A 27537-nucleotide genomic window follows, 5' to 3' on the forward strand; every position below is an offset into this window, starting at 1 on the left:
CCAGATCTCTATGGCTCACAGATGTGCACAGGGAAGCTCCCAGAGGTGCGTCACAGGCCCAAAAGAATCTTGCATCCAAATGCTTCTTTGAGATGTCATAGCACTGCAGCAGCAGGTTGATGTGTGTGCAGTAGATTTGTTGCTTGGCTTATCCCACTTTTTTCATTAATCCTGAACTTTGGAGGCCCATGTCACACATTGTTTTGTGGAGAACTTCTAAGGAAGAAGTTATATTAAAGTGTTTATCTAGATTGGGGTGGCACCAAGGCTAAGTTTAAATGTACTTCAGGTGTGGTTTTTAATTCAGCAAGCCCTACAATTCGCTGGTAGATGTTGGCTGTGCAGTAAATGGGGAAAATTACAGGCTTTCAAATTTAGGAAATTATACTGGATATTTAAAGCATTTTTTCATTAATATAATTTCAATGCAGAGCTGCGGCTTTCAGTGATTGGATCAATTTTCAAATGCCACCTTCACTCATAAGATGTCTGAGAATTTATGCAAGGCGTTGGCACTCTCAGCCTGTTTTCTGAGTCCCAGGTTTCTGTATATTTACAGTAGAGAACCTACAGAGCTACAGGAGCTCGAAAAAGAGACATCCTTAGCAGCAGTGGTACAAGTCAGTGTTATGATTTTGAGAATTGAAATGCAGATTCCTAACCCCGCAGTGTTCCCTGGTATGCTGAAAACTAATTGTATCAGGGTGGGGTTTACCTTTTAATCAGACAGCAGTGATCGTTTCAGCAAAATGTGTTTGCATTATTAAGCATTAAAAATCCAGTGTAAAGCTCCTAAAATACACTGTGTTGTCCACAAATATAGAATAGTCTTGTTATGTCTGCACTGAAACACCAGGAAAACAAGCTAAGCCTTAAATCATTATTCCATGGAAGAGCAGAGTTGATTTAAAGATGAGTTTCATGCACTTTTTTTCCTATCACAGTCATAACTTTCTTTTCTTTTTGAAGTTGGATCCTGGTTTTAGCTCTGTGTTTTGATAGAGAAGAGAATGATTGCATCTAATGTATAAGCTACTAAAAATTGTAAAGTGTCAATCAAAATTTCTGGAAGTAATCTTACAGGTAGCATGGGATCTTGGTAAAGATCTGTGAGGCTGTGGCTGTTAAATACTCTAAATCTGCATTCTTTCCGCTTGACATCTACAGGGCATTCCAGAGCAGTGGGCCAGACTACTACAGACCTCCAACATAACAAAACTGGAGCAGAAGAAGAACCCACAAGCTGTTCTAGATGTTCTCAAATTTTATGATTCCAAAGAAACAGTTAACAACCAGAAATATATGAGCTTTACGTCAGGAGGTAAGTCAGCATTGCACTGTGAAAAAAGGAGTGTCAGCCCCAACATGAGTCAGACATTGAGTTCAACATTCAAGTGGTCAAGAAGCAACCTTAAAAAATTCCACTTTGTGGAATACTCCTGAAATGAATTATATTTCTCCTTTTGTCCCCTAAATGTCATTGAAGCTGAGATTTTTCTTTGTTGCTTTATTTTAGAACTAAATAAGATAACAGAACAATCACTACCACTTTTAGTCAGAAGCATTAGTGGCCAAAGGTCACGTTTACTTTTGTGTCTTCGCATCCTTGTCCCTTCACGGTGTTCAGATTGGAGTACAGGGTATGCTTGTTCCACACATTTCATGAGTTACACTTTGATCCTTTGAACAAGGAAAACAAGGTGCCAAAGGTTACAGACCAGGAGGATTTTTTGTCCTACTTTGTGATAGAGGAGAATTTTCCGGGATTTTTTTTGCCTCAGCGGTAGAGAGGATATAGAGAAGTTGGTGTGCATAAATTCACAAACCAACCTAGAACAACTGCTATTGTGATGTGAAAGGAATGTTGCCACAGAGGATGAGAAGGAAGGTGGCAGTGTCTAGAGCAATTTCTGTAGCATCCTCATTTCCAGGAAGATCCTAATGACTTAGACATTGCCATCCAAAAAGCCTGAAAATATGATGGGGGTGTCAGTTTTTCCCTTGGTTGTGTACAGTCTGGAAAATCGTAGTGTAGTGTTGCAAAAACGAGAGAGCAAGCCTGTGCTGCAGTTTGTATTTTTTCTTCCTTGGCCTATTCTTTCTTTTTTTTGCTAGACAAACTCTGGTTGGTGTCAAAACTAGCAAGTAAGCAGAGGATTTTACTAAGTGCAGCGTATCTGGCTTTTGTATCAAAGTGTTCATTTGCTAGTCCTTAAAAACTGAGTTGATTTTTAAACCAAGATACCATTAAGATACCATTAGTGTGGTAAAGCTCATGTCAACAGCTTCAGCTAATGGGGGGGTGTTTCTATCCAACAGGGTGTGGACAGCATTTGTAATTTAACCTGCAGTGGTTCACTTCCCTACATGTGATAGTCTGTAATTGCCTCAGTTTGCTGGACCAGCCAATACAACTTCCAAAATGCAGACTGGGAGATCTTCTCAGAAGTCCTAAAAACTGCAGTTATCTCCAGAATTTACTAACATTTCTCTTCTTTTGAGGGAAAGCATCTTTTTTTCTAAATTCCATAATTAAAAGGTCTGACTGTCTAACTTGACAATGCTTGCTAAAATAGCCATTATTTTGTAATGAAATGTGAAATTCAAAACAGTTATTGTATCCTCCTGAACTCAGGAGCTGTTACTGTGCTATGTCAGAATAGAAGGGCCATGGCTGAGAGGGATTTGGGGGAAGTTTTTATAGGGAAACAGTTTCAGCAAGCTAAAGAGAATCAATGTATGCAATTTATTTAAAACAAAACAACAAAAAACTATTTTAGCTGAAGTATTGACTGCTAAAGAACCATTTGCATTTTCTTGAACAAATTTCTATTTATTTTATTCACTGGCAAAACAGGGCAAAAAATAGACACAAGAAGCTGTAGAAAAAGAATTAACCTAGTATGTTGTCCTGTTATCTTGCTTGCTAAGTAAAATAACTTGCTACTGGAGGAATGTTATGGAAGAAAAATGCTGTGTATTTGGATGTACTTAGTTCTTTGGGATTGCCCACAACAGGGAGTTTTATAACAGCGTCTGCTTAATTTCCCCTTCCACGTTGCAGATAAAAGCGCCCATGGATACATAGAAGCCCATCCTTCGGTGAGTGTTAGTGAAACTAACCTTCTACTTTCGTAGCATTTAAGAATTGTGGAGCAAGCTGTGAGCTTTGTCTTTTGTGATAGAGTGCCAGCCTCGTAGGCTGAAAGAAAGTACATTTTAGTGCCTTTGCAGCAGCAGAAAAGGGATCACTAGCTGTTTTCTGATTTTCTGTTTAAGAACTTTTAAGCAGATGAAAGTCTGGTTTTGCAGACAAGATTGCTTGCTGTTCTTAACCATGGTGGAATATATAATTGGCAACAATATGCAGTACTGTCTAATTAGCCCATTTTAATTTACTTTTAACAACTTAGAATCCGTTTCTATTAAATTTTATTATTTATCCTTAGTACTGCTGGATATGTAGCTGAATATAAATAAGGTTATAATTGATATGTAACTCACTGGAACCGTTGAAAGAAAGTTTTAAATAATCATCCACTCTAATTAATACTGGATTGCCATAGCAATCCCAGAGATGTAGTCATGACATCCACATTAATATTGACCAGATTTATTAGTGTTAATGTTAGTGCATTAAATAGCAAATGACTGAATGGGGATTTGGCCTTTATTTTCAAGTGTTAAGCAATGTAATTTTAGGTTTGTGATTACACAGCAGACAGTGTGTACAATGAAATGAAAATAATCTTTGAATATTCACACATCCAATTTCCAATCGATGCCACTTTCATTATCTTTAATAAAACACACTTCTAAAAGGAAGTTTGGGGTTCATCAGAGCATAGTGGGCCTTCCCAGTAGCTTTTTCAGTGGGTGTGGACATGCTGGCAGATGCTGTGGTATTTTGTTCTAGCAGACATAGACAACGGTGGGACAGTCAGGATGTCAGCTTTCAAAAGTTACCAACTCAGAGGATGCTGGTTGAATGTTACAGTACAGGGAAATCAACTCTGACAGGATCGAGCAGTCATTGGAATGACTTTAATTTCATTTCACTCCTTAATGGGAGTCTGGCATTAAATAATATGACGTTGTATATGTTCTAGCTGCACAATTTAGTGCTGTCAGACTAAGTATGGGGCCCAGTGGAAAAAAATAGTTATAAGAATTCGACATAACAGAAATGCGATTATTCCCTTCTTTATTTTTGCCCAAGTAAGCAAAGTGCTAATGATGAACAGAAAGCAATACAGTGATCATTATATACTTGTACGACAAAGGAGCATTCCCGTTAGGCTCTGCTTGACAGAGTCGGCCTTTACGCTGGCGTTTAGAATGTCTGACATATCATTCCTACTTTGGCCAGATTAGTAGCCTGTTTAAATTTATCTTTAAAAACTGGGTAACGCAACTGAGTCTCACAGAAAATACAACACTCTGTGTGTGTGTGTGTGTGTGACTGTGTTCAAGTGCAGGTGAACAAAGGCAGCAATACAGTCACCTGCTCAGTAAGACACAGGTGTGAAGATTATATCTCCCTCTTTCCTGCAGACAGGCTCTTACTGGTATTTATACTGGACCAAATTGATGCCATTCTAAAGATAACACAAAGAAGCTGTGAATATTTAGAATAATGCCTTTGATTTGCTTAACTTCTCTTAGTGGCCCGTGGTAGCCAGCTTTAAGGCAGTTGGCAAACACTTAGCAAGGCACCTTTTCAGTTTGTTGTTTCGCCAGCAAATTGGTGACAACGTGATATAAGCCCCTGCCTCTGAGTAGCGGCTGGGACTGGTGGGGCAGTTTTCAGTTCATCTAACCTTAAATATCTGCACTGTAGGCTTCAGCTTACATGCAGACAGCTGATCAGCCAGACTTCCCTTGCCTGCTGCATATTTGAAGGTTGAAGGTTGACTGCACCCTGGCAGTGGCTTTTATTCTCTGCTGCCTGTAAGGAGAGCCTGGGTGAGTAGTCAGGATACCTGCCTGGCAGCCCTGGGCAGGTGGGCAGGACACACCTTGCTGCTGAGAGAGCTGCATTCACTCTGTGTTACTGTTGCAGTAAGAGACAGGCAAACACTGGAAAGATCAAGGTTTTAACTTATGATTAGGTAGAGAGGAGAATGGTGCTGAAAAAGGAGCTACTAAACAGGGGAACTCAGCACTGTAGAAACAGGTAATGTGATTACCCCAGAGGTAAATAGTAAAGAAACAAATAGCTTTTCTCTCAAACCGAATTCCCAGCAAGACAACAAAGGAGGCTTTCCACTTTGAAGTATGTTAATTAACCTAGCTGGTAGACACCTGTTAGCTTAATTAACTGTTATCATTTCTGTAGACACAATGCCAAAGCAATTAACCAGCAACTAGATGTGATTTCTAGTGATATATTTAAGTATTACATTCTGTGAAATTAGACTTTGACTAAGCACAGGAATGATTTAGTTGTTTTTAGCAAAAATAAAAAACACCAAGATGAGTTAACAAAACAGCACAGTAATTTGTGACCTTTAAATTGTATTGTGCCATGTGTAACTTAGAACTGAGGTCTGTAGGACTATCGGCGTGTCTAAATTGGTTTCTGATGCCTAAGCAGACTAAAGTTGTGTGTAATTATCAAACCTCCCAAGTGCCAAAATGGCAACTGTCACTCATGCTACTTTCTGTCCACAGAGCACAAAGACAGCATCAGAACCACCTCTAGCTCCCTCTGTCTCTGAAGAAGAGGATGAAGATGATGAAGAAGAGGAAGATGACAATGAACCTCCACCTGTTATCGCACCACGGCCTGAACATACAAAATCAGTAAGTCCCAGCTTTGGTTGGCACTGTATTTGGTGTAATTCACAGCTGCATGTTTCTGATCAGACAGCACTTGATGTTCAGGGATGAGGACTTTCAGAGCTGGAGTCCTACCATGACAGAGTGCTTCACCCAGGCCGCTGATACCAGGAAAATCTGTTATGAGCTTTCACATTTAGTCAGGAGTTTCCTGTGATTCTGATTGGAACTGTGAATTTATATTAGTATCAGATAAGAGGTAGCACTGTGTCTTTTAATGCTACCAGTGTAAAAGTGAGAAAGTTTATCCAAAGTATCTGTGTAGGCTCTCTGTCATCAGTGCAGAGAGTGGTCATCAAACACAGTTCACGTCCTTTCAGGATACGTAGGAGAAACTGTCCCCTGGAGGTGCCTGTCGCTCTCCACAGACTGTGTAAGTGGCTAAAGGAACAGCTTAGACTACGCCCTTAACTTTTATGTGACTGAAGTTTGTTGAGAAGAATCTCCCACATCTATGCCTTGTAAAGGGAAGGTCCCTGAAGGACTGGAACGCAGTCCTAATGGCCACTCACTAAAGCTTGAAATACTGATGAGAAGTCAGTTCAACACTTAATGATCAGAAAAGGAAAATGCCCCCTGATTCTGCCAGCTGAAGAGTCATTTTGTTACACACAAAAAAACCCACACAAAAATCAAGGAACAAGGCTCTGGGGCCCTAGACAGATCTATTTTGTATCCTTGCAACACAGTAAATTTGTTGTTTCAGACATCTTACAGAAAATCAATGAAAATTGAAAATGAAACTGGCCATGAACTTGTGTAAAACTAGCCTTTCATTTTTGCCCATTCAGTTTGAGAAGTGAGCAGCAAAACCAAACATTTTAAGAGCCCTGAACATGGCAGGCAGCATCTTCCTAAGGGTTTGCATTTGAAATATGATCTCAGGCATCTCTGCAAGCCACCTTTCTGACACAAAATAATTTCTTGTCACAGATCTACACACGCTCTGTAATTGAACCTGCCGCTGCACCAGCACCAGCTAAAGAAGCCACCACTCCCCAGCCTGAAAATTCAAACACAAACACTTTGTACAGAAACACAGACCGGCAGCGAAAAAAATCCAAGATGACAGATGAGGAGATCCTGGAGAAACTGAGTACGTAGTCTGCATTTCTTGTCTGATGAAGCAGTGCACTGTATGCATTTCTCAGGATTATATGTACCAAGTGTTTAGCCACAGTTTAGTGTCACAGAGTTGCTTACAACTCCCTACACAAACTGTTACTGTGCTCAGAGGAAGCAGGAGAGCACTCTGGGTATTCCTTCTGCAGCTGTGACTGGGTTGGATTTGCCTTTTACACTAAAGGCAAAAGTGGAGATTGTTTCTCGTTGAGCAAAAGGCTGTGACCTAGTGAATGACCCAGTGAACTCCTGTGTGGTAACAGCCAAATTGAACAGAGTATTTGGGTTCCTAAATTATCTTTAGGCTTCTGACTTCTCACCAGTCATCTGAGCCAAAATACTTTGCAGAAATCTGTTGGGGTTTTTTGTTTGTTTTCCTTTTTTTAAAATTTATTTTATTTTTTTCTTTTTATCAGTGAGTAACTACAGCACTAAGCTGATTTCTTCAGCCTCAAGGAGCTCCCCTGCCCCAGATACTCTGTTGGTGTCATTTTTATGATTGTTGTTACTACTATTACTTCTAATATATCAGAATTCATTTTTTATAAGAATTCTCCATTTTGGTCACAGAGATCTCCTTTGAAAGAACATCATATGATATCAATAGAGAGGAAAAGGTGTTTTCAGTGTGCCCCAGAAGAAAACAAAAATAATTTTGTAACAATCCTTATTTTATTTTCTTAGCTTTATACTTATAAAGATGTATCAAAGAGACACATCTATGTGGTGTGATGAGATAAAACTGCACTGCAAGCATTTCTCAGGAGCCAGCCTCCAGCACCTCCACTGTATATTCCTCAAATACATGGCACTTTGTCATAGCTACTTCCCAGCTCGTTAATACTGTTAGAATCCTATTGGCCCCAAGCCCCTGCGCAGATCATAGTCTGAAACACATCAAGCCCTTCATGATTCTGCAGTACAACCAATTTAATCTGCTTCTTGCCCATAATACCTACCAGTGCTGTGTTTTCAGATAATAAATTGTTGGGTTCATAACATAGTGCTGTTTGCTCTGTGTCTGCCATTAACTGTTCGGATGAAAAGCAGATTGATCTACACCTCCTTTTGTCTGATCTCAAAGCCAATAATGTTCTGTCTTTAATGAGGGTAACTGCTTGTAAAGGGGTGCAGTCTGGCTGCAGCTTCTTCAGTGGCTGTCGATGCTCGTTCTTGTCCTGTACCAACCTTTTCATCATACTTACCCTGCTGCTGATGGCTGGTGTGACTGCAGAGGCTGACACCTTCCTCAGCTCTGAGATTTCAGTCGCTTGGGCAGTTTTCTGCATGCTTAGGAGGTTGACAGGACTATAAAGAGCTGAATCTCAGTGCCATTAGGGAGTATCCAAGGGATGAGCTCAATAGCTGTAGCTGAGGGCACAGTGGAATAAATTCCAGAGCAGGTAGTTAGCTGCAGGTACATCAGCTTGTAAAGGGAGGAATTACAACTTCTTCAGCTGAGACTGTTTGAGGCAGGCTTCCACCATGAGATCTGCAGATACCCTGTACACATGAACGTAAGTATACATGTCCTTTGCTCAAGTTTCTGTGTATGCCAGACTCGACTGAGCCCTTGAGTGGTTATATCTTTGAAATGATACATGCTTTCATGCTTTTTCTTTCTTAAGAATGTGATACCAAGTGAGCAAGGTCTGAAGGTCTGCCTTGGGCAAATTGTGATGTGGACAATGGAAGTCTTTTTGTGCTTTCATTAAGCTATCTGAAAACAGGGGTGATGCTTTTTTATTACAGTCCTGGTCTGATTATATTTAAGCATGTGTGGTGGTTTTTTCTGTTTTGTTTTAACCTGTATAACTTCTCCACCTTATCTACTTCCCCCATAGTTGATTTTATGCTATATTTAGGAAGATGTCCCCTGCCCTCTTTTATCTTAAATTGCTTTCATAATTCTTTTCTGCTTGAAATAACTTGGGTTTTTTTTAGACCCACTTCTATTACAAGTTTTACTAGGGAGTAAAGCCTGTAATACTGAGATAAGATCAAACAAAATTCTGTCTGTAATGAAATAGTGAATATGTGATACTAATAATTATAAAACAGAAGTGGCCCAATTCTGCTTTCTTATCCACTTAATTTAGGACTTGATAAAGGAAAGTGCTGAAAGACATCAAAATAGTTGATATGTTTATCTTTTGTCCAGAATAGGGAGTACTTCTCTGAACTGGAGCCCCATACCAGTCACTTAGTTGATTTTAGTGCTGTCATATTTGATGTGCATTGGCTTTAGCACAGGAAACCAGCCACAAACGACTAACTTGTGAAAGCAGCTACTCAAGTTTTGAGGAAAAACTCCAGAAATCTGAACTGCAAAATCTGTGATAAATTTGAAAAATTATTTTTCAAAATATTTGTTCTGAAGTCTTTATTCTTTTCTAACATGAACTTCCGTGAACTTCTGATATCTGTTCTGATAGAAACACAGTTCCATTAACTAGCTGAAAACAGCACCTAAGGCCAACACTGACCACACGGTGTTGTCCTGTTGTCCAGCCCAGCACAGGATTACGACAGTGTTTGGTTTAGTACAGCAGAGAGCTCGAGGATGTGCTTCTTCATCTCATATCCCTTCTTCCAGTCGGTTAACAGGGAGTCCCAAAGTCCTCTGGTCATATTTTTCTTGACTGAAGAGTTACTGTATTTAGTGGAGACCCACTATAGAGAAGCAGAATGATGTTATATGTTCCAGTGAGATGAAACTATGAAAAGTTAACCAGGTCCTGAAAGCGTTACGTCCTTGGCTTGCACTCCAGACAGTCCAGTTACCTGACCTCTCACAGGCTGGCACAGCAGGGCAGGACCCCAGTTGAGGCTACTGGAGCCTGTGTTGGCATCCCCAGCCACAGGCAGGTGCCTGTGCTGCTGTCAGTGGTGGCACTGGCTGGTGTTCCTGGAGTGCTGGCTGAGGGAGCGAGTACCACAGGGCAAAGGAAATCGCTCCTCCTGCAGCTCCCGTTAGTGATCTTGCCAAGGCCAGCAGAACTGGTTTAGCAGGGAGTGTACCAGATGGTGCTGATGCCCCTTCTTCTTGCCGGGCTGGCAGGCAGGATTTCTGGCCAGGCATCCAGTCAGGTGCCCGTTTGGGTGCTAAAACCCTCTGCTCCAGAGAAATGGCCTTGGCAGAGGAGAGCCGTGTTTGTTACTACTTGCACTGAATGGCACATCACCTAGTCTTGTTTTGGATGCTCAGGTGAACAAATAAGTATGTGTCTGTATTTGTGCTGCAGGATTATTGCCAGATCAGTCAAACAAAATATGCTCTGAAACATTGGAGGTTTTTCCTCCTGAGCTAATCTTCTTAAAGTATTTCAGTGATGTACATTCCAAGTTAAATCTTTAGAAGTTATTTGCATTGAGGCATCACCTTAGGCTTCATTGTTTGTATTTTAACTAGGAAACTACTAGACCAGAAAAAACAATATTGTGTTTCCAATTATTCCTTCACATTTGTTTGAGTTTATCAGATTTTGGCTCTTTCATTTGACACAAACAGTGTATCCTACTTCCTGCTTTCTTTCCTTCCCCTTCAGACTGCCTACACCTCTGAGTGGGCAAGAAGCCATCGAGCATGCATGCTTTAATTTTAGCTTTCAGAGGCTCATGAGCTCCACACTGGCTGTTGGAGCCGGACTGTCCTGCGCCCTGTGCCGCATGGGCTGGCCCTGCCTTCCCGCTGCTGCAGCGCGGAGCTGCCAGGAGGCGGCAGCATCCCATCTGGCCTGGCTTCCGAGCCGCATCACCTGTACTCATGAAATTATCTGCATCTCTTTTGTGCAGCTGTCTGTGTAACACTAGGGCCTGAGGAATATTGCTGTTCTTGTTCTCCATCACAGCTGCACTTACGTGTGAAGATCAGCATGTGTGCAGTGCTGAGAGTGTGAGTCAAATGCTAATTACTGATCCGAGTCAAGTTGAAGACAAGCAGTGAGGTTCTTAAAATGGCACAAGCAAGGTCTTCTTCAGAACTGAGCCTGGTAATAAATTATGAGGGTCGTAGTTCTTAAAGCCCCATAATTATTGATTATAACATGTGATGCTGTTCTTTAAAAACATAAAAGCATTCTTTTGGCAGACTGCTGAAAGGTTGAGAAGATCCCATCCTGGAAACACTTTACAATATTCTTCCTGTTCTGAAAATGGCACCTGTTCAGAAAAATTGATTCCAGAACCCAAGGTGCATTTAATCTTCTGAAGTATTAAACCTTCTGTGAAATCACACAGAGTATTTATTCCTAAGATAAAGGCTCTGTCGTTCCAGCTGTCATTAACGTTTGGAGACAAGACACACTTGCATTGATATTTGTTCTTTTCTGATATCTGTCTCCTGTGAATGTTTCTCCATGTTCTTAGTTTCCTGTCAAGGTAACTTTCCAAAGGACAGTAGAAAACCAGTCTTTGTGAAGGCCATCTGTGCTACCCAGCTGCCTGTATTATTGCTGTTACCCAACTGACTCCAAATGGCTCACAACCCCAGACAGTGGGGCTGCATTTCTGACCTGCTGGAAGGCTGGTATCTCCATTTTTAAGTGAGCATCTTTTATTTTCTGTCTTTCTTTCAGGGAGCATTGTGAGCGTGGGAGATCCTAAGAAGAAATACACTCGATTTGAAAAAATTGGCCAAGGGTAAGTCCAATCACAGTTACTTATACAAAGACATGGGCCAGGTATTTTGCTGGTGTAATATCAAGCATGAAGTCAGGCAAGCTCCAGACATGGTCACACACTGGGTTTAGATTCTCCTGTCTCTCAGTACTGATCAGAATTTGTAACTGGTCAAAAGGCATCATCAAAGACAATTTAATGCTGGCAGTGTCTTGTCTGCAACAAGGAGCAGCACCTGGAAGCAGCATTGTCCCTCAAGTATGTGGCACCTGTTTGCTTATTTTCTTAGGAGAAGTCATTTTTTTATATCTCAAAATAATATATCCACACTAAAGAAAGGAGGAAAAAAAATATTGCCTAAAAGACCACTTACCACCTGATAGTTGTCAGATAAATAATAGTTTTCAATATCATTTCTTTCACATATTTTGCTTAAAAAAATACTCAGTGATCAAGATTATAACCACATAGTTTAGTAACTGAAACCAGAGATTAAATAATAAGCTCTCTTTTTTGGCAGACAGTAAAAAACAAAAATTCATTAATAAACACAATGTCAATGCACAAAGTACTAGATGAGAAAATGCATCATCTGCCTGATGGCAGACCACTCCTGGATCCTACAGATTTTATGTCTTTATTGAAAATAATCAACCAAGCTATTCCCTTTTGTAACCCAACTTTGCTTATTGTAAATAGGAGTGATTTGAAATATTTCCTGTGTGAGGAGGGAAGAACAAAAGAAATTACACAAAAAATAGGCATCTGACTTGCATTTTAAATAGAGACAGACTCCCTGCTCCGTCAGAGTTCCCTTGGCTGTGTTGTAATTCCAGGAGGGCTGGTGCTGTTTGTGTGACACCAGGATCACGCTGTGGTCAGTGCATGACAGAAGCTGTTTACTGACATGAGGAGACATTTTTCTGCCTTAACTGTGAGGTTTGAACTCAGGGTGGCATGTTGCTGACCTAGAACTGATAGGTAACTGCAGAAGCCAGACACACTCGTGCTCTTTCTCTGGCAGGCTTTATCGTAGATATATCTTGTTTGGTAGGGCACTTGTGGGAAGGTGTTTCTGCTGCATTCATTGTATAAAAGCCCTTTCTCAGATTTCAGCTTTTTTCTACCTGAAGCTTTGGTTCTTATTGTCATTTGTAAAATGTCAGTGGACACTTAGAGCTGTGCCAGTATCTCAGAAGATAAGTGTCAGCTGAAGAAGTGAGAGTCAGAATAAACATGCATTTGAAGCAGATTATTGCTGTCACCGTGAGAATATGACCATCACCCTCACAATCTTTTATTTTGACAGTCCCAGGAGTGAGCTTGTACAAAGGTGCCTCAAGAACTGGTGGAAAGACAAGTGGCTAATATCTGGCCTAAAGGGGTATCTGAGTTGATTTCCTCCAGCTTTTAGTACAGCCTGAAGATTGCATGCCCTTCTTAGAGAGTAGTGAGTGTGCTGCTGTAACCAGCTCTTAACTGTAATGCTGCAAGACAGTCTACAGTGATGAGGAAAGATCCTAAAGAAAAAAATTGTCACAGAGGTAATCAAACAGGATGATCAGGAGGAACCAGACTGCTGCATGGCTGGCGTTAGCGTGTCTGGCTGCAGCAGGGCTGGGCTGAGATGCAGTGCCTCGGGTGGTGCTGATGTGCTTAGGTGCTGCAGGTGCCAGTTCCTGAGCTGCCCTCCTTTGCAGTGAGTTGGGTACAGTTATGCCGAAGTCACAAGTAGTGTTGGAAGTGAATAGGTTTTTAGTAGCTGCTAATGAGAGCACTGCAAGGCAGCAGGAGATGTGTCTGCTCAGAGAACTGCAGGTAGAGAACAACTCTTGATGTAAGGAAAAGCAACTTGACCAGCACGTAGCACTTCATGGCTTCATACAGCTGGTCAGTTAATAAAGTGTGATGGTTTTACAGCCACTTTGCAGTGAAGAGTAGCCAGCGGGCTTGTGCTGAAGGACAGGTCAGCTTCAGTGCTGAGTCTCTGGTTTGTCATCTGTCTGCAGTTGAGGACTGAAAATGCTGCTGACACCAGAGGAAACTTAGTTAACTAGTGCTTGATAAAGAGGCTGTGTTTGCTCAAGCAGCGTTAGCTCTTGCTAGAAAGACAAATTAGTGTGGAGCCACAAGCAGCCTGGGTTCAGATTGGTTTTTTTAACTTGTACTGTACTGCATCACAGTGACACAGATCTAATTGTGGGCCCTGGTACTCGCCTAACTGCATTAAACCCAAGATATTACAGAAGCATTTAGAAGTTAGATAGAGATCAGAAATTATAGTTGCTTAGAAGTAAAAGTTCATAACACACAATTGCAGAGCCCTTGCAATTAATTCACAGCTTTACTTAAATTACTCACCTTTATCTAAACTCCTCACAGATGGCCTGGAGCATACCAAAAGCATCCTAATTTAAATAACTGCTTTTAAATAAATCGTGACAGTACTTTGCTCAGGAGGTGTAGCATAGTGGTAGCAAGTCTGAATACATGGTGTTGGCTTTTTATGAAAACAAATTGGATTAATCTTGACAATTAGTCATAGGAAAATGCATTTGCATTTATATTAAAAGAACACATAGCGTGCCCAATGAGAACATTGTTCTCAACACAGATGTACAGTCTCTGGTGACTGTCGAATTAAAATGCTTCAGAAATATTTCAGCCTGCAGGTAAACAAACAAGCCAGGGATCGTGCAGAAATGAGCAAACAGATTTTGGCATCTTCAGTCAGTGGGACCCTTGCTGGATGTGTGTTCCTGCTTCTCAGAGATCCCACCTTGGCTCTCCCTTACCTCATGCCCATGCAGACATGGGCTTCTTAAATGATGGCAGTGTAAACCTGTGGTTAAGCTCAGAAGGAAGCCCCATTTAGGGTTTACAAGCCCTCAGTTGCTTTTAAACCCAAAGGGATTTCCTCTGATTGTGGCCTTTCTGGGCCTTCACATCGTTACGAGGGAAGAGCCTCTTTTAACCAGAGGCAGATGGCAAACAGAACCCCACACTGTCTAGTCTGCAGGTGAGCATGCCATTTATTTCTGCTGGCTCTGCAGCACAACCTGTCTGCCACAGAAGCAAAACATAGACACCTTGAAGAGTCCTTCACGCATCTGATGCATCTAACAGAGACAGCTGCTGATGGCTCTTGACACATAAAGAAGCTCTCTAAGGATCTTCTCTTTTGAGTAGTTCTCCATTTGTGTGTGAAACAATATAACAATATAATGCAGCCTTAACCTGCTCTAGCTGTGACCTCGCAGGATGGCTGGAGAATAGTTTCCTTGCATGCTGGAGAAAGCTGTGTCTAGATCCTTTCCTCAGATGGCTGTCACATGTATTCAGAGTTCTCGGAATGACTGCATGGTGTTGCCTGAATTTTGCAGATAGACTTGAATAAGAGGCCTGAGAAGGCACAGCTAGACTGTATGTTACATTCTCTGTAAAAAAAAAACAAACCACACACAAAAAAAGAAAAAACAGCAAACAATAAACAAACAAACCCACAAACAAAAAACCCACAACAAAAAAAGCCAACCAAAGCAAAACTGGAGAAAATGGGAAAATAATTAAATATATTATTTTTCAGTCTTTGTAAACATGACCCCCTTAAGTTTTGAACTAAAATAATTTATTATATATGCTTTGAGATTTGCACCAGCCCTTTTTCTTCGTGTTGAACATAAGTTTCATCCTGGATGCCCTGTGTGACGGCGGGCTGGTGGGCTGCTGCACTGTGCGCTGCTGGCTGAAGGAGGGGATGAACAAAGGTGTTTCATAAACACTACAGGCAGCAAAGATCTTCTGGGCTTGCTTTTACTCATAGGGACTAAACTGCTTCTCATTCTTCGCTGCTATTTTGTTTCCAGGGCATCAGGAACTGTTTATACAGCAATCGACATCGCCACAGGACAAGAGGTAAGCGTCAGCAGTCCCCGCAGATTTTGCAGGTACTCGGTGCTTTCCCCTCTGCTGCGGACTGTGGATGGGGCTCTCGGTCGCTATCGGATCTTTACTACAAAGGCTGTTCCTCCTGAACACAGACTAGTGTCAGCTGGCAAAATACATCATCTGCTGTCTTCTGCTTTTCAGTGGAAGCTCTTTAAGGGCAATGTGGTTCTGTGCCTCAGAACACATGCTGTGGCCACCCCTTCCCAGCAGCCGTTACACTGAGGTGTTGATTAGTGCCTGAAAGGTGCCTACGAATTCCTGGGAGGAGGTCCTGGTCCCCCTTGGATTAGTAAGAGGTTTGGTGCTTCACCCATAGCTTTTTAAGGCAAATTGTAAGACAATTATTTTTTTACTGTTTTTCAGAACAGGTACAGTGCCCTCCACAGTATTGTTGGTCCCAGCCTGGTACCACGTCACGTCATCCCTGAATGGGTATTTTAATGGAGAGAAATCTGTAAAGAAATCCCAGCGAGGTTTTGGGCCTGATAAAATCTATGTAATTTTTATTGCCAGTGTAGATGTATGGGTTTAGGAATTGCTATATCTCTGTTCCCCAGTGTGCATGAAGTGCTATTACAGAGCACGTTGGTCTATATATACAATTTAACTCTGTACATTTACAGCATAAAATCTGCCTGTGGACCTGCCATGGATCGGTTAGCAATACAAATTGTAAAATGTAAAAATCAGTTGTAATGAGAGGCCTCAGGAGAACTCTTAGTGCTCGTCACAGGTTCCCCTATTGCTGTGAGGAATAAATAGCTTCATCACATCACTTAATAAGGACAAAGTCTGTCCAAAATTAACTATCAGAAAGAATGCAAAGAGGGAAGTGGTATCTTCAGAGAAGGACAGTCTAGCTCTGTTGTAATTACTAAATATATTAATGGATCAACTAGTAATGAGGGCTCCTGTCATTCAGTCCCAACTTATGCTAATCACAGGTTCAGACTATTTAACATTTTTTCCACCATTTTTTCATCTTCAAAGTATAATGCAAGACCTAATTAAGGACAGATCATGTTTAGGATGCAGGTTTTGTGTTTTAGTTGTACTGAAGCTGGTTGACACACACTGACAAATAAGAAAGCGTCTATCAAGAGCAAAGATCTCTCCTAAACAACACAGTCATGTTTAGGTCCCGTGTCAGTGACGGCCCATGACAGCCTGTGAACTAGTCACAGGGAAGTGGGGGCCCGTGGTGAGAAACAGATGTTGAAGGAAAGCAGCGTTCACTCTGACAGTCCCTGTAGTGGCCGATTTCCAGGGGCATCTTAACGTTCATTTCCTTTTTCAAGTCAGAGGTTTTGAATAGATACAAACTGCCTGGAAATCTGGTTAGAAAACCAGGAATGAGAGTGGAGGGGAGGTCTCTTTCCTGACCAGTCAAGAGCAGGACTAGACAGGGAGGGAGGGTGGCCAGATTGCGTATGGAAGGAACAAGAGGCAGACTCAAAATACCCACAGGGCCACGTCTCCCCACAAGCTGCGTGCCGGGTGGGAGGGCTCTTCTGGAACCACTGGGGAGGATGTGTTTGTAGGAGCCCTTGGCTGGAGCTGAGCTGGAAGGCTGAGCTGGAGAGAAGTAGGGCTGAGCCCAGAGGGATGGGGCTGGCAGAAGTGGGCTCAGCAAGGAGGCCAGGAGGAGAAGCTCAAGTGGAGACTGTGGCTACCTGGGGCAAGATGGGACTGGGTGGAGGACCAGCATGAGGCAGAGGCAGGATGGCTACAGTGGTTCAGAGCAAAAGTGATCATACTGGTAACAAACAGACAAGGGAGTGTCTTAAGAGAATCCTGACGCTTTTTGGGGCTACAGCTTAAGATTTCTGATCTGTCAGTTCTGGCTCTCAGCAAACACATCTGAGTCTTACTGGTAGTTTCTCATCCACCTGCAGTGCTGCACTAAAAAAACTTAGATGGAGGTCTGCAAGGGATCTAAGCCTTGCTTATAACCCTGGGTGTATCCATAGAATGGATTATTTTTTTAAAACCTGAAAGATAATTGCAAATCTAAACTGTGTTAAAGAATGTTATTTCAAGTTGCAAAATCAAAATTCAAGAAGTTAGGAAGTGCTAGGATTGTGTATTTTTTGTGTAACCTTAATGATCTTTTTAATATGGCATTTTATACGTGATGTATGTATGTGTTTTCTTTCAGTTATGTCATCAAGTCAAGAATAACAGCATTTGCTGAAATAATGATCAAAAATCATGTAATTGCTAAAGTATTTGCTGTTTTTATATATTTTCACAGTAACAAAATCACTTCCTGCTTGCAAAACATGAGTGAATAATAATAGTGGTGATAAACTAAGGCCATTTGAGAAGAATGTAGGTCCAGAGAGTGTTGTTGGTAGTTTAAAGACCATTTTCACAGATTTTACAGGGCAAAGTCTATATGGCTGCATGTCCTGTAACTAGCACCCAAGCTAGCAGAGAAATAGGATGTTGTAATGTAGGTTACTGAGCTCTCATGTCTAATAACAAGAGAGTTTGGCACAGCTCTGCTACATCATTCCAGAAACACTCACTCCATGTTCATTCTGATCTCCTGCAGCAGGCTACTCAAGTCAGTGCTTTTCGATGTCATTTTAGGTGGCCATAAAGCAAATGAATCTCCAACAACAGCCCAAAAAGGAACTAATTATTAATGAAATCCTGGTCATGAGGGAAAATAAGAACCCCAATATTGTTAACTATTTGGACAGGTAAGTAGTTATGGTATTATCATGTGAATGTTCATTTAATTTATATACTGCAAGCAAAAGATAAAAAAACCCCTTTGGTCACTGGCAGAAAATTGGCTTCTTTATTATTTATCTACTCATATAGAGTGTATGGGAAGAGGCTGCATTTTGTCTGCATTAATCTTTTCTGGCATATATAGTTTGAAGACTGTTTTAAAAAGCCTGGATCAGCCATAGCTTACTAAAACAACAGCCTGTAAGTTCACTACCTCCATGTTGTTTTGTTATTGTTGGTTTTTGTTTGGTTGGGGTTTTTTGTGTTGGTTTTTTTTTTTTTTAAGTTGATCATATTTTCTGTGTCTTAGGATAAGTGCTGATAAATCATCATAGAAATTATTTCACTTGAGCTGTTCCCACTATTTTCCATTGCTGTGGATGCCAGGAAGACTAGGTTCTTATTTCCAGAAGTGCATAATTTGCCAGTTTTTAAATTGTTTTCCCTGTTTGGGAATATATTTTATGTAAGGTTTTCCAAACTGTTGACCAATTTCTGTCCTCAGTGGTACACACCCTCCTAACCATGGACAACTATGAAAGTTGTGTTGCCTTGTTCCTGGAGTTAATCATGGAATTTATGTGTCAAGATGATGAACCAGATGATGTGATATGTCCTGGTTCAAGATTTATCTTTGCTGTTACTAAACTGCATTTTTCACTTGCTTGCCATTTAAGATGTTGAATTTTTCATTTATGTGCCTTTCTCGTTTAGACTGATTCTAGGTACTGTGTAAGTGAGAAGGGATGTCTGTTCATTTTATTCTGTCTTCATTTAAAAATGACCTGAAAACAAAAATCAGCTGTGGTCTTTGTCATGAGGTAAGTTAGCCACACACATTCATCTCAACGCCATTGTTTTCTTCTTCCAGCTACCTAGTCGGTGATGAACTCTGGGTGGTAATGGAATACTTGGCTGGAGGCTCTTTAACTGATGTTGTCACAGAGACATGTATGGATGAAGGACAGATAGCAGCTGTCTGTAGGGAGGTAAGGGATCCCACGTGTGCTCCCAATTGCTTGGACAGGATGGTCCTTCTAAACAGGCGGTAAGAACATGAGTGATTTCATGTTCAGAGCTTTGTTTCTGTGTTGCTTTTATAATAGGAGGAAGAAAGAGCATCTTGAGTGAACTGCCTGCCAGTGTCACTGCACTTCTTATACTCTGTTCTTATACTCTTATGGACTGTTATTGTACTATCTCTTTTTTATTTTGTTAGTTTTACTGTTCTCAACTTTGCCTCTTTAAACATTTGCCTGGCGCATGTCTGTACTGCATTCCTTGCCTGGAAAAGCAAACATGCTGCTGGCAGAATTTTAAAATAACAGCAAAGAAAAATAGACACTAATTTATCACAGTCCTCAGCTTAAAAGGATGGTGTTCCACCCAAAATGGTGTTTGCTTCTGAAAAATTACTAACGTGCTATTTCCAAATCTGCTGTAGAGCCTAACAATAAAATCTTTGTGGTGCAACCCCCACCTGAAAGTGATCCACTTCACACCAAAGGAAGGAACTTTTTCTTTTTTGGCAAGCAGTAGTTTGTCATATGGATGGAGATAGCTCATTCATTGCAGCAGTACTCATTTTGTCTTTGCTTTCAGGGGATGGTCTGTAGCAATAATTGACATTTCTCTTTCAAAAGCCAATATGCCTTCATCTACAAAGTTATTACTCTAATAGTGTTGAGGCAGCAAGCTATTCCTCTTGGCAGCACAATACTCTGCCATTACTCACAATTCATCTAGAAATTAAATCTTTTAGAGACATTTCCTTTCTTGTGTGATGAAATCGGGCATTAATTTTTACCCTTGTGTTTCTTTTTTATGTCAGTGCCTGCAAGCACTGGATTTCCTTCATTCAAACCAAGTGATTCACAGAGACATCAAGAGTGACAATATTCTTCTTGGAATGGACGGATCTGTCAAATTGAGTAGGTATTCTTGGTCAGGCGCAGCATTCCCAGGACGTGGTGTGGGGCTGCTTTTGACTGACTACCAGTTACCCAAGAGCGGTGCCTGTGGTAGTGCACTGACCACTGCTGCGAGCTGGGAGCATGATGCCAGCGTGAGAGAGGTATAGACAGGAGAAAGCTGTGAAGGGTGCCTGAAGGTTTGTGTAGGCCCCTTCCAGAGGGAGGGAGTTACCATCTAAAGCTTGAAGTGAAGAAAAGCCACTGCAGGAAACTTGAGGGGGTTTTTAAGTGGCCAATTCTATATTTCCTTGGCTATAGCACCAAGTAAACAGAGCGTGGCTGCTTTTCCAGATAGATTCAACAACGCAGTCTTAGACATATCGTGGGGATTTCTTTTGCTTGGTTTCATCGTTCCAGCTGGCTTTAACAATACTTGTTTTTCTCTTCAGCTGATTTTGGCTTCTGTGCTCAGATCACCCCTGAGCAGAGTAAACGGAGCACAATGGTCGGGACTCCTTACTGGATGGCACCAGAAGTGGTGACAAGAAAAGCATATGGCCCCAAAGTGGACATCTGGTCACTTGGGATCATGGCAATAGAAATGGTGGAAGGAGAACCTCCTTACCTTAATGAAAATCCTCTCAGGGTAAGGTACAAATGAAATCACATACCACTCTCTTTCTAATCTGTTCCATGTTTTGTCTCCCATGAGACAAAATCCCAGTCACATCAGCTTGAACTAGTTCCACCAAGGCCTGCTTCTAAAAATGCCACCAGAGCATATCAGAATGTACTGGGGCTTTGGTTACATCAATGGGAGAATCTCAGAAGAGGCGTGACATGTAGCCAGTTCAGAAATGTGACATTTTTTGACATTTCTCATGCAATTTTTGAACTCCCTTTGAGCTATATCTCTGAATGACAAGAATTTTTCAGTGGCAAATTCCCTCAATTGGGGAATTATGAAAAGCATTTCAACTGTATCTGCAAGAATGGAAGTCTTTTCAAATTCAGATCAGTGCCAATTGCTTACCTGAGCCTTTCAGGAAGTATCACTGGTTGTAGTAATGCCATAATTATTTATTACCAAATGGATGTTTTAGCACAGATACTTGTAGTAAAATAATATGTTTTTAAGCTTTTAGTTTTATCCTAATTCCTTAAAATGAAATCTTTACACCAAATGAGCGTGTGATAGTGGAGGAACGTATACCAAGATGAAACCTCATGACTGATAGCTGACACAAAGTTAACTGCCGCAGTTGGTTCCTGATAGGATGCAGGAATTTGAGGAAATTAATTTTGACCTATGTGTGTGTATACATAATTTTTGTTAAGGCTAGAGTGAAAATAGAGCATGACCTTTAGCCATTCTCATAGCAGCAAGGCTGTGCTCGCTGTGGTCTGTGGCACCAGTCTGTCTCCTGCAGACTGAAAGGAACAGAATGGTCAGGAAACAGCCCCAGCCCTGCTGCCTAAGGACAGAATGTGACAGTTGGGCAAATTGCAGTCTGCCACTCATTTTGAAAAAAAGGTTCCTGAGTTTTCTTGGAAGACTTCTTTTGGTTTGGTAGGTGCCCTGGGGTTTTTGGGTCCAGTGTGTACATGTGGAGTGATGCGCGCTGTGCCACCTGTGAGGGAGGGTAAGAAGGAAGCAGCTTTGGATTCAGACTGATGCTGAATAAGCAGAGTGCACAGTAGCTGGCAGGGTGGCACTAGGCCTGTGTCACTGCAGCCCAGTTTTACCAGCAGAGACTTTTGCATATCACCAGTTTTGTTTCAGCTTCCTGCAAAGAGAGGACCCTACATTCCAGTTGCTTCCATGGAAGCCCCTCGCAAAATATCCGTTTGCCTTGTATAAGGCAGCAAAAATGGATTATGAGAATTGGCATTAGGTCTGGATGCTGAAAATTCCCTGCTTCCTTAACCTCAGATGTTGATTAGGGCTCCTCGAGAAGCCTTAGGTCAGCTGTTAGAAAGATCACTGGATTTCTGACCAAAGTCCCATTCAGCTATTCCTGCCCTCACCCAGATTATTTGAGATGCTCTTTTTCTCCATACATGCCTCATCTCCTGCTGGAGTTAAGATCAGCTTGAACATTTAGAGCTTCGAGGCATCTTCAGGTGTCTGAGTAAAATTGCAGTAGATTAAAATCGGACATCTGTATTAGCTTCTTGTGGAGATTGTTGCCCCTGAGCTAGGAACAGTGAACAGCTTGTGATGGACCACCTGAAGTTCCCCCGTTAGCAGCTGTTTTTATTAAGGTAAATCAACCCCAACAGGGACAGGATCCATCTGCTGCTGCACGTGCAATTGGAGACTTCAGTGAGAGGTCTCGGTTGTATCCAAACAGAAGAGCTTATAAGCAGGACCTGGTTTTACAGCAGAGGTTTTAGCTGATGGCACACAGTAGTTGTGTTGGGTTTCATAGTCACATTTAGACCACGTTCAGGGAATTCTGCAAAGCCTGGAGACAAAAGGATGCTCTTTCACTTTTATGAATGATTGTTTTAATAATGGGAGGCATGCAGGAGCTCCAGCTACTGACGCTAATTTAAATACATGAATAAATTACAAGGGTATTAAAGGATCATTAATCATAGTTAACAGCAGTCTTAATGTAGATGCATTTGTTGTTTTCCACGTGTAGCCCAAATGCATCCCATGTTGCTTGAGTTCTTTCAGCCAGTGCAGAACTCACAGGAATGAACTGAACCATTTTCCAGCCGTGAGTGTCCTGGATATTTCTGTGATGGTATTTGTTTTCTCTTGCTGTGATTTCCTTCCATCAGGCATATGCCTAGGGCCTGAGGGACAAACATTGGTATGATAAATATCACAGTTTGGACCTCCCCAGTTTCAATTAAAAAAAACAAACCAAAACAAAACCACACACAAAAAACCCTCAAAAAACCTAAACACCCCCAAACCCTAAGCCTTTCTGTTTGCTTTTTCATTTATTAACCACAGCACATCAATTTTCCTCAAAACTGTAGCATATTTGCCAAATGCTCTGGGTCTTCTACAGTTTCAGGTTTCTAAATCATCTGTGTATTATTTTGTCATGTATCTGGGTGGCCTGGATAACTTCAGGATATTGTTTTCACAGACTGCAGCTATAATTGTATGCTGAATCCTTTCTTGTTTCGTGGTATGTTAAACAAATTAATGAGCTTATTGCCCCTTTGCAGCTACTGCAAACACTCGTTTCCTTTGTACTGTACTTGTTTTTCTTTGCCAGTTGTATCATAGGAAATAAAAAGATACACGATAAGAAGGTACTTCAGCGTCCCATAGACCTTTTCCTGTTGTAGGAGTACTTAGAAGGTGCAGGACCTAGCTAAAGATGAGTCGTCTTCATGATTCATGTTCTGTGAAGAAACGAGCAGCTAAGAGTTGCATTTGTCCTGGCACTCCTGTTGCACGGTCAGGTGAATGTAGCTGGAATAAAATTTCCAAGGTTGACATTGGTGCTATATTATTTTACCACGGGAGAAGTAACATCCCTTGGTTAGCACAATTTAAACATAGAATGAGGACAGGCACTCCAGCTCACCGCTGTGTCGGGTGGCTGAGGTCAGCTACAGATGGACAGGACAAGTCTGATTTTGTGACATTTATGTTGTGGGAAAAGTAAAGAAACTTTGTTTTATTGTTTTCACTCTAGGATAGTTCATTTGCCTTTTTAGGCTTGGAATTTTTCCTCTGTATTTAAGAGGATAATAACAAAGTCAATTTGGTCACGGTCATTTAAATGCTAGTAGTGCAGAGCTGTTATTATCATGGCAGACGTTTTCATGGAAGACTCCTACGCCCGTTTCTGTTATTATTACAGTATATTTTAGACATATTCTGCAAGTTTAAGTTTGAATAGTTCCAAATGTTTGTCTTATGCTACTAAATAACATCTAGCAAAAGCAAAATGAACTCCTCTCTCTAGCTACTCAGCATCTTAGACACTGGTTACAAGTGAACCGCATTGGGTGTTGCTCACCCTGTATTTTGCAAAGTTATGTTGTAATTCCTTGGCCTGAGGACTGTCGGGAAGACTTGCTAAGCATATGAATGCTGCCAGCTGCATGGAACTGAGCATCCCTGGCTTTGCTTCGGAACCTTCAGCTTAGCTTAGGCTCGATGCTGTTGAGGAGGAGAAGAGCTGGAGTTTTCAGGTGTTTGGCTGGGGCTGTGTGCACAGAACAACCGTGCATTCAGATAAGCAGCCGGACGTGTGTGTACAGCCTGGAAGGGAATTCACAGGGGACTCAACCCTTAACACAGACAAATCTCCCAGTTCTCAGGTAACACTTTGCTTGGGGTTTTAAGTTGTTCCAGCTCTTCTGTCTGTGAAGATGACCCTGAAAGCATGAAACAAGTGTAACAGATTTAATGTTATCTTTCCTTAAATAAACCCCCCAAAAACCCAACCCAAACCACTACCACCAACAATAAAATCCTTTTCTAACCTTTTCTAAAACAGTGGTTTTGCGAGATGAACTACACCCCAATTCTCACTAGGAAGTTTGCCTGAAACATGAGGTTTATAGTTTAAAGGCAAAATAGTCTATTCTGCTTCTTGTCCATTTTTGCTGAAATACTTAGTGAATGTATTTCTTTCATAGCCCAAGCCACCTTCTCCATGTCTCCAAGCCTCAGCTTTCAATAACCCAGCTGCCAAAAGCTCCCATTTCTTCCCTGGCAATTTTGAGGATGGGAACATCATTAACATATTTACTTGAGTATCAAAATGAGCGCAGGGTCACCATCAGGATGGAGTTACTCATTTTTCTGATTAGACTAGTTTTTCTTTTACCATGTAAGTGAAGCTGATCTGGAATTTGGAGGCTGCTGAAAGATGTAGTTGCAGGTGGCTCCTGTCTGCCCAATTACATGTTTTATTCGTAATATATTTTCACATGCAATTTATGTGTCTGTTGAAAATGAGGTTCCAAATGTTTCTGTTTCCAAGGAACAAGCTGATAGATTTACTTTTTTTCATCCGGTTACCATTTTTATCAAGAGCAGAGCAAAAAAATTTGACTACTTTTGTTGTATGGAAGCTGTACTTTAGGGACCAGTGAGCACTGCAGAGATGCATTTATGTAATAATCCTTTAAAATTATATAGTTAGACCAAAGTCACTCTTTAAAATAGCCTGTAAGGCTGGTGTCAATACTTGGAGAAGCAAAATGTGCTTTTGCTGATGTAGTTAATGCTAACTAGGTCAGCCAATGGAATCAGCTGTCAAGGCAAGATCATTTTGATGTTGGAATAGCTGCATCAGACTTTTTTTGGTTGGTATAGAAAAGTCATCTCTAACCCTCTGCCAAGGAAAAAACTGCCACTGGAGACTGGACCCTACAAACGGGGCCTGTATGAGCAGTTACGGATCTGGAAGAAACAGATGAGTCTCGTGTTCCCTTTTTCTCCAGGCGCTGTATCTGATAGCTACGAACGGGACACCGGAGCTGCAGAACCCCGAGCGGCTGTCCGCTGTGTTTCGAGACTTTCTGAACTGCTGCCTGGAGATGGACGTGGACAGGCGAGGGTCTGCCAAGGAGCTTCTGCAGGTAAAATGCAGAGCAGCAGTGAAACAGCTGTACAATAATGGCTTTCTCATCAGCATCAGATTGAACCCTCTCATATTAGTCTCCAGTCTTGGTGCTTTTCAAATTAAAAATAAGTAGAATGGGTTGGGTTGGAAGGGACCTTTAAAGCTTATCTAGTCCAACCCCTCTACATGAGCAGGGACACCTTCCACTAGATCAGGTTGCTTAGAGCTTCGTCCAACCTGACCTTGAGTGTTTCCAGGGATGGGGCATCTACCACCTCTCTGGGAAACCTGTTCCAGTGTTTCACCATCCTCAGTGTAAAACATTTCCTCTTAGATCTAGTCTTAATCTCCCCTTTTTTAGTTTGAAACCATCACCCCTTGACCTGTCACAACAGACCCTGCTAAAATGTCTGTCTCCATCTTTCTTATAGGCCCCCTTTAAGTACTGGGAGGCCGCTCAAAGGTCTCCCCAGAGCCTTCTCTTCTCCAGGCTGAACAGCCCCAACTCTCTCAGCCTGTCCTCACAGCAGAGCTGCTCCAGCCCCCTGATCATTTTTGTGGCCCTATTTCGTATTTTGGTAGTATATTCAGTTTTACAAGGTGGCAAAATAACTGAAGTGGGATGATACTAGGTACAGAGGCCTGAAATGGTGTTGGTGACTGCTGTACACAGATATGACCAGGGAGGAACCCAATTAAATCAGTCACAGCTGAGGGGTCAGAAATTTGGCTGTGGGAAGGAAGGGGCTGTGGGGTGCTTGCTGCGAGCATCTGAGGGGCCCCGGCTTGTCCATCCTGCCCCACTCTTAGAGATTTCTGCCACCGAAACAGGGACAGCAGAGCAGGACTTGACACAGCTCCATTTGCTGCCTGGCACAGTTGAGTAGATGAGAACTGCTGCAGGTTTCCTGCCAGGTTTTGTGACAGATAGGGAGTTGCAGCACATGCCACTTGTCTGTCCCTGAAGTGAAGGTGCCAGGCAGCACAGGAGGGGCAGGGGATGGGATGGTAGACACTGCTCTCACTGCAACCCAGAGCTGAGTCCATCAGCCCTGTCACTTGTCTCCCTGCTCTTGTTTTGGTGCTGAAAACCTGTACCTCAGTGGCCTTCAGAACAGGACGTGGGCCTAAATACTACTGGGATAAACATTGCCTAGAGGTACTGGAGTTCCCTGAGGAGTGGCTTAGGCCCCTCATCTTTTTTTACAACTAAAATAGCCCATGGCTTTAGAAAACAGGAACCTAAGAAAGTATTTCAAGTTCCCTGAAAGGAACAAGGCCCTGGGACAGCAAGCAGCATTCCCAGAGCACTGGCAGGGCAAAAATCCCAGCAAACTGAAGACACCTTGATAAATGGATTAATAGGATTAAGGGCTGTGGTTGCCTGATAGCAAGGTACTGGACATGATGACACAGGTGCAGATGGTCCCCTCAGTCCTATTCCTGTGCACTCCTGATAACCAGAGGAATACTGCTTGAGCCTGTGAGTAACTGAGTTTGGAAAGTAACAGTTCATTTCTTTTTTCTCTCTCCCCTTGGAGCAGCATCCATTTTTAAAATTAGCCAAGCCACTCTCCAGCCTGACTCCTCTGATCATTGCAGCAAAGGAAGCGATTAAGAACAGCAGCCGCTAGCGCTTCAGGCCGGCTTTCTCCCGTGCCAGCTCAGAGCAGGACTGAGAACAAAAACTCTATGAAACCTCAACTCTCGTGCTGCAGGACAGATGGACGGATGAACAAACCAACGGTCACAGTCAAGGAGGTAGGAGGGAGAACAACCCAGTCCCTCAAGGAGTAAAA

General features: G+C 41.9%; 1 protein-coding gene across 1 annotated transcript; it reads left to right on the forward strand.

Annotated features, from left to right (window-relative positions):
* Positions 1 to 27537, forward strand: LOC104530586 (serine/threonine-protein kinase PAK 3; the record flags this gene model as incomplete). The annotated part of the gene is made up of 13 exons (XM_010175224.1): positions 1 to 45; positions 1168 to 1321; positions 3065 to 3102; positions 5674 to 5805; positions 6775 to 6937; positions 11541 to 11604; positions 15450 to 15498; positions 18127 to 18239; positions 19145 to 19262; positions 20105 to 20204; positions 20636 to 20832; positions 25617 to 25754; positions 27283 to 27537. Coding segments are annotated over 13 exons (1401 nt in total), but the record flags the coding sequence as incomplete, so codon positions are not given.

Source organism: Antrostomus carolinensis, unplaced genomic scaffold, assembly GCF_000700745.2.
Source record: "Antrostomus carolinensis isolate BGI_N321 unplaced genomic scaffold, ASM70074v2 scaffold2429, whole genome shotgun sequence".
Lineage (NCBI taxonomy): Eukaryota > Metazoa > Chordata > Aves > Caprimulgiformes > Caprimulgidae > Antrostomus > Antrostomus carolinensis.